At 43.8% G+C, this 8,206-nt stretch overlaps 1 protein-coding gene across 1 annotated transcript; it reads left to right on the top strand.

Annotated features, from left to right (window-relative positions):
* The first annotated feature begins 890 nt into the window (after positions 1 to 890).
* Positions 891 to 4,052, top strand: NXPE4 (neurexophilin and PC-esterase domain family member 4). The gene is made up of 2 exons (XM_075347706.1): positions 891 to 985; positions 2,816 to 4,052. The coding sequence occupies exons 1-2, from the start codon at positions 919 to 921 to the stop codon at positions 3,349 to 3,351; spliced, it is 603 nt and encodes a 200-aa protein (XP_075203821.1). The 5' UTR covers positions 891 to 918; the 3' UTR covers positions 3,352 to 4,052.
* Positions 4,053 to 8,206: the final 4,154 nt, after the last annotated feature.

The following is an 8,206-nucleotide window of genomic DNA, read 5'->3' as shown; positions in this document are numbered from 1 at the left end:
TCAGGCTTTATCATGGCTGGGTATCAGAATTGGGGGACCGCACAGCATTTTTTAAAATTATTTATTTAAATAATTAAAAAATAAAACAATCTGCATGCAGTTCCTAAGATAAGCTAAGATAAGCACACGGCTGGGGGCTGCAGCCTGTAACCGTATGCTTTATCTGTGCTGGTATCAATATATAGGGGGACCCTTTGCCAATTTTATTTATTTATCTTATACCACGATAGTGACCCACAGATAGGATCTGTGATTCCAACCAATCACAGATGCTGTCTGGGGATGGGGTCTGACTGCAGCCAATCAGAGACACCAGTGGGTGGGGAAAGCAGTGAATATGGATGAGGGAAAATTATCAGCCTCAGAAATAGCACTGCAGCCGCGAGGAGGCTCTGTAAGTATGTACTGCTTTATCCCTTTTGCTTCCTTTTTTAACAGTGGCCAATCACAGCCATGGCAATACTTAACCTGACATGGCTGTGATGGGCAGGGAGAGGATGGGTTTTGCCATCCAAACTTTTACTGATCTTTGGAAAGATTGTCGACTTTTGCGATAAATGTTCGGATGTCCGATTCCAATCCAATCCGTCTAAAGATCGTACAACTTTAACAGTTTCTGATCATTTCCGATCAGGATCACTCATCTCTAATCCTTATATTTGCTAATCTACTTGCAGTACTGTTAAAGTGGATAAATATTATTTCAGAGCATGAACTTTTAGGAAACAATGATAAATCTATTTTTTTTTGTAAATACGTTTTACAGATCTCTCAAGGAAAGTGTTAACAAAATGCCAAATTGGGATGCATTCCCCTTTCCCTAGTGGATATTTCCTTAAGAAACAATGGTTTCCGATATACTGTAACTTATCAACCTTTGAACCATTCACTCATATATCATCATGTCTCGCTAACAAAATGATATACCTAATGGGAGATTCTACTATTCGTCAGTGGATCGAGTACTTCCCGAGGATCATAAAGAGTACGTATGATGTTACTGTATTCTTTCATCTTCTGTTTATCTAATATATAAAGCTGAATGTGTGCATGTGTGTGTGTGTGTGTGTGTGTGTGTGTATGTCCGGGATTGGCATCCGCACCGTCGCAGCTACAGGCACAAAATTTTGCACACTCACACTTCTGGACCCCGAGAGTGTCATAGGCTATGTTTTGAGGGGAAATTTTAACCCCGCGCTTTACATTTAATCACCAAAAAAACCTGCCTCCATTAAAGCAAATTGAGCTGGGAGCCACAGTGCAGCCAGAACTTCAGAAGAATGCGCAGCCACGCCCTTATATGGAATGTTGGTGTTTCACAATGCAGCCAGGGAAAGAGGCAGACACAGACAGGGAAAGAGGCAGACACAGACAGGGTAAGAAACAGACACAGACAGGGTAAGAGACCGACACAGACAGGGTAAGAGACAGACACAAAGAGACAGACAGACAAAGAGACAGACTGACTGGAAAAGAGACAGACACAGACAGGTAAAGAGACAGACACAGACAAAGAGACAGACAGACAGGGAAAGAGAGGGAAAGAGACAGACAGGGTAAGAGACAGACAAAGACAGGTAAAGAGACAGACAAAGAGACAGACACAGGGAAAGTGACAGAGGGAAAGAGGGAAAGAGCAGACGGGGAAAGAGACAGACAGGGAAAGAGACAGACAAAGAGATAGATAGACAGAAAGGGAAAGAGATTGAGACAGACGGAGAAAGAGACAGAGACAGTCAGAGACAGACTGACAAAGAGATGGAGAGAGAGACAGAGAGATATATACAGAGGGGGAGACAGACAGAGAATGGGAGAGAAAAAGAGAGACAGTTACTATCCCGGGAATGTTAATACATTCTATTTTGTTAACAACAGTTATTAAAAGAAGAAAAAAGAAGAAGAAAAAAAACACATATTTGGTATTGTTGCATTCAGAAATATCCAATCTGTAAAAATATAAAAAAATAATCTGATTGATAAACAGCATATTGAAAACAAAATTCAAGAATCATGGATTTTCGGCCGCCGCAATATTGCAATAAAATGAAAAAAGAGGCGATTGAAACATGGCATTTACCCAAAAATTGTATCAATAAAAATGGCAGTTTAGCACGCAAAATATTAAGCTGTCACTGAGCCCAAGATCCCAAAAAAGAAAAACGTTATGGTTTTTTTACAAACTTCAGAATTGTTTTTTTTTTTTTTAAATTGAAAGACAACTATACATTTTCGGTATCTGATTGTTTTACCATATAGTAAACAAGGTAAATAAATTAATAAAAATCATAAAAAAAAAGTGGTATTACACTTTTTTACAATTTCACTGTAGTTAGATTTTTTTCCCGATTTTCCAGTACACTATATGGTAAAATGAATGGTTTCATTCAAAAGTACAACTCATTCCGCAACAACTAAGCCCACATATGCAATATTGATGGAAAAATAAAAATGTTATGGCTCTTGGACATAAGGGAGAAAAAAAAACGAAAGCGCAAAAACAGAAAATGAATGGATTAAGTAAGTCTGGTGAAATTGAAATTGCCACAAGTACATAGACATTCTCTATATAAATGATATCATTTGAATATGAACATGGTACATTAAATAAAAAATATGTTATGATTGCAATAGTTAGTAAAACCATTTTGAAATTGTAATTAGATTTCTGTTTTAGAACATTTTATATAAAATACTTTAGTTAATTATGTTAATAATAATCTAACAATATTAGCTTAAATTATTCAATTTATAATAAAATCTCTTTTCACAAACTCTTTTCCCTTTAAAAGTAATTAATTTTTCTTCTTGTTTGCAGCACTTAAGTTGTATAATAATCATGGAACCGGTTGGCACAAGACATATTTAGAATTCGATTTGACAAATCATATTTACATCCAGTGGAAGAAGCATGGACACCCCTTCGTTACTAAGAGCTTTTTTTCAGTGAAGGACCATGCCTATATTACTAATCAAATAGACCGGATTGGAGGAGGTTCTAACACTATAATAGTCATTACTGTAGGACAACATTTCCGACCTTTTCCTCTTGACATGTTCATAAGAAGAGTTCTTAGTATACGCCAAGCCATTGAAAATTTATTTTTAAGAAGCCCGGATACAAAAGTCATCATAAAGTCAGAAAACACCAGAGAAATGAATAATGATGTTGAACGATTCAGTGATTTTCATGGATATGTTCAATATCTCTTGGTGAAGGACATCTTCAGGGGACTTAACATTGGTGTAATTGATGCTTGGGACATGACCACGGCCTATGGATCATATAGTGTCCACCCACCCGAAATAGTCATCAAAAATCAAATCAATTTATTTCTTTCTTATATCTGTTAATTATATGAATATATATGGTATTTATTTCTTTTTATATTTGGATATACATTTAAAAAAGACAAATAGTTTTTTGTGAGTTTACTAGAAAAAGATTACTTAGACAATCATTCTTCTTATTAGAAACGGTGCCATGAGATTTGTATGCTTTAAAAAAAACTATTCTTTTAAAGGGAACCTGTCACCAGTTTTTCGACCTACAAGCTGCGGCCACCACCAGTGGGCTCTTATATACAGTGTTCTAACATGCTGTATATAAGAGCCCAAGCCGCTGTGTAGAATGTAAAAATAACTTGATAATACTTACCTAAACAGTTGGTATGGTGCATACTGGTCGGATATGTGTCTCTGTTCTCTGGGTGTGCGCCTCCTCTTTCAGCCATCTTTGTCCTCCTTCTGAAGCCAAGGTGAATGATGCGTACTAAGTCTTGCACACAGGCTGACATTAAGGTCTTGCTCAGGCGCACTTTGATCTGCCCTGAGCAGGGCAGATCAAAATATTGTAGTGCACTTGAGCAGGACCTCAACACCGGAGCATGTGCATGATGTAGAATGTGTCATGCACCCAGGCTTCAGAAGAAGGAGGGTAAAGATGGCTGAAAGAGAAGGCACCAGTACTGGAGAACGAAGCCCCCCCCAGTCTGCACCATACCGACCATTTAGGTGAGTATTATAAAGTCTTTTTAACGTTCTACACAGCAGCCTGGGCTCTTATATACAGCATGTTAGAATGCTATATATAAGAGCCCAATGGTGGTGGCGTCAGTTTATAGTCACCAAATCTGGTGACAGGTTCACTTTAATTTCTCTTTAGGTGAATATTTTTTTTTTAATTTATCACTAATAATTTATACCTATTGTATTTGCTCTATTGGGTATAAATGTATTTAATTCTTAAAATAAATGAATGTATATTACTGTATATCTTGACAAACTGCAAAATGATGTTTAAAGGAGTTAAAACGTTTCTATAAGGCTAATTTCACACATCAGTTTTTTGCAATCAGGCACAATCCGGTTTGTGCCTGATGCAACGGATTCGTGTCAGAGTGTGTAAAAACTGATGCGACAGATCCGGTAAAAAACGGATTTGTTTTTTTTAAGCTGAGGAGAGGGAGAGACCCCGTCATCACCGCACACCCCTGCACTCCCGCATACACCATCCCCGCACACACCCCGGCACTCCCGCTTCCATCATCCCCGCACACACCCCGGCACTGCCGCACGCATCATCCCTGCACACACCCCGGCACTCTCGCACGCACCATCACTGCACATACACCGCCACTCCCGCACGCATCATCACCGCACACCCCGGCACTCCCGCATGCATCATCCCCGCACAAACCCCGGCACTCCCACACGCACCATCACCGCACACACCCCGGCACTCCTGCACGCATCATGACCGCACACACCTCGACACTCCCGCACGCACCATCACTGCACATACACCGGCACTCCTGCACGCATCTTCCCCGCACACACCCCGGCACTCCTGCACGCATCATCCCCGCACACACACCCGGCACTCCTGCACCCATCATCACCGCACACACCCCGGCACTCCCGCACGCATCATCCCCGCACACATCCCGGCACTCCCGCATGCACCATCACCGCACACATCCCGGCACTCCTGCACGCATCATCCCTGCACACACCCTGGCACTCCCGCACCCATCATCACCACACACACCCCGCCACTCCCGCACGCATCATCACCGCATATACACCGCCACTCCCGCACGCATCATCCCCGCACACACCCCGGCACTCCCGCATGTATCATCACCGCACACCCCAGCACTCCCGCATGCATCATCACCACATCTACACCAGCACTCCCGCACGCATCATCCCCGCACACACCCCGGCACTCCCGCACCCATCATCCCCGCACACACCCCGACACTCCCGCACGCACCATCACTGCACACACCCCGACACTCCTGCACCCATCATCCCCGTACACACCCCGGCACTCCCGCATGCATCATCCCCGCACACACCCCGGCACTCCCCCATGCATCATCATCACTGCACACCCCGACACTATCTCAGTGATGTCACCGCTGACAGCGCGACTCCCTCAGTCGCTGCGTGGAGCTGATAGAGAGCGGCGGTGTTCCACGGCCGCTCCTGTCAGCTTCATGTACCAGAGCTGAAAGCGTCGCGGGACCTCGTGGATTACAACAGACCTGGAGGGGTGTTTGGGGATTTTAATAAAATGGTGAAAGAGGGCGTTTTTTTGTCCTTTATTCCAAATAAAGTATTTTTTTGGGTGTATGTGTTTATTTACTTTCACTTACAGATTAATCATTGGGGGTATCTCATAGACACCTGCCATGATTAACCCCTTATTACCCCAATTGCCACCGCACCAGGGCAATTCGGGATGAGCCGGGTAGAATCCCGGGACTGTCGCATCTAATGCATGCGGCAATTCTGGGCGGATGCTGGCTAATATTGTTAGGCTGGGGGGCACCCCATAACGTGGAGGTCCCCATCCTGAGAATACCAGCCTTCAGCCGTGTGGCTTTACCCTGGCTGGTATCAAAATTGGGGGGGACCGCACGCCGTTTTTTTAAACTATTTATTTATTTATTTTACTGCAAGATATAGACCCGCCCATCGGCGGCTGTGATTGGTTGCAGTGAGACAGCTGTCACTCAGCGTGGGGGCGTGTCTGACTGCAACCAATCATAGGCGCCGGTGGGCGGGGAAAGCAGTGAATACGAGATTGAATAATGGGCGGCCGGCATTTTCAAATCAGGAGAAGCCGCTAGCAGTGTGACAGCCGTGCAGCGCCGCGCCGGTGATCGGTGAGTGGGTGAGAGTGAGTGAATGAGTCAGTGACTGAGTCAGTGAGTGTGAGAGAGAGAGAGGCCGGGGCCACACAGGGCACTACTGCGATGCTCGCATGACACTCGGCTCGTGCTGGCAGCACAGCAGGAGCCGAGTGTCATGCCAGTGTCCCCGCGTCTGCAGTCAGCCTATGCGAGCGGACCTCAGCTGCGGGGGGCGGGTCGGCTTTCAGGAGGGGCGGGCTGGCACGGAGGAGGGGGAGGTGGGATATATCTCCCTCTCTCCTCCATAGCCGGCTATTGCGACTCTCGCTCTGCATGCATGGTACACCGGTGTACCGCGAGTGCAGTGCGATTTTTCTCTCGCCCCATTCACTTGAATGGGTGCGAGAAAAAAGAGTCTCGCATTGCACCCGCAGCATGCTACGATTGTTTTCTCGGTCAGATTAGGACTGAGAAAATAATCGCTCATGTGTGCTGACACACAGGCTACAATTGGTCCGAGTGGAATGCGATGTTTTATCGCATTCCACTCGCACTGATTTTCTTAGGCCAGAGAATCACTTCTGGGCATGCTTAGAAGTAAAAACCGAATCCGATACATGCTTCCAGCATTTGATGCATGCCACCGGATTTGGTGTGCATAGACTTTCATTATGCACCATGCCGCACAGCGCCACACCCGGCGCTGTGCGGTTTTTTTTATGAGACAAAAAACATTGCATGAAACGTTCCATGCAGCCACCGCATTCATTAATTAAGCCGCATCCGGAAAAAGCCGGATGCAACGCAAGATCATCAGGCACAATCCGGCGACAATACAAATCAATGGGGATAAAACGGATGCGGTACTGGATCCATTTTATCCGTTTTTTTCCGGATTGTGCCTGATGGGAAAAACCTGATGTGTGAAAGTAGCCTAATAAGATATGTTTCTTTGAGCTTACAGTCATATTGAAAACTACCCTTTTGCAGAATCATAGTTGGTAGGGAAAAGTTTGAAAAAGTTATACTCATTGCTAACCTGTTCACCCCTTTCACTGCTTGTCACCTGCCATCCAGTTCTCAAAATAGTCTCCTAAATCTCATCTCTGAGCACAATCAGGAATCTAAGGTCATGGTGTGTCACTAATTGTGACTAATGATGAGCGAGCACTGAAATTCTTGAGTGCTCGTTACTGAAATCGATCAGGTCAGACACTCAAATAGGCTTGACTCGAGTAACGGGTATAATGTAAATCAATAGGAAACACAAACATTTTTCCAGACGACCCTCCCAAGAGGACTGGAGGAGGGGGGGGTGCGCAGTAAAATTGCTGCAATGTCTTGAAACAACTATCAAATGGAATTTAAACAGCATGTGGAAAATGCCTATATGTAGCTCTGACTTCCAGGTCACTGCTGGGAACAATGTTGTTCAGACTGTCAATCAAACATACAAAACTAAAGATTAAAAGGATTTTACAGGAAAAAATGTTATTGAAAAAATGTTATGAAATATTCTTTCCTGAATAATGCCATGTATATAAGGCCAATTAACCCTGCTGTTCTGTTCAGTCAAATATGATCGAATTTGAAATATGATATTTTTTAAATATTAATTATGTGGTTTGGAAACTTGTGGTCAATTAACTTTTCCTCATTGAAGGGGTTCTTTCTATAGGTAGGTTTTTTTACACTTGTACTGTTCAGTCAAAAATGACGAACAGCCTTTTATACCCATCTGCAGCCATCTTTGAGTAAAATACAGTGGTACCTCGCTTAATGAGTAACCCTCTTAACGAGAATTTCGCTTAACAAGCAAAGCTTTCTGTAAATTTGTAACCCGCTTTACGAGAAAGCTTTGCTGTACGAGCGAAATTCTCACCGCACAAACTTCCGGTTTCGTCCATCCACCACACTCTGACCCGCACTTGCAGTCCACACAAACACACACATATACGCACAAACACACACGCACGCACACACATACGGTATTATGCTCACCTTACCTTCCGTTCCACCGCTGGCCTCATGGTTCTTGTAGTTCCCGGGTAAATCGCGACGTTTTT

The sequence above is a fragment of the Anomaloglossus baeobatrachus genome, chromosome 5, assembly GCF_048569485.1.
Source record: "Anomaloglossus baeobatrachus isolate aAnoBae1 chromosome 5, aAnoBae1.hap1, whole genome shotgun sequence".
Taxonomy (NCBI): domain Eukaryota; kingdom Metazoa; phylum Chordata; class Amphibia; order Anura; family Aromobatidae; genus Anomaloglossus; species Anomaloglossus baeobatrachus.
Note: the sequence above shows the minus strand (reverse complement) of the source record. Positions and strands in the feature narration are given on the sequence as shown.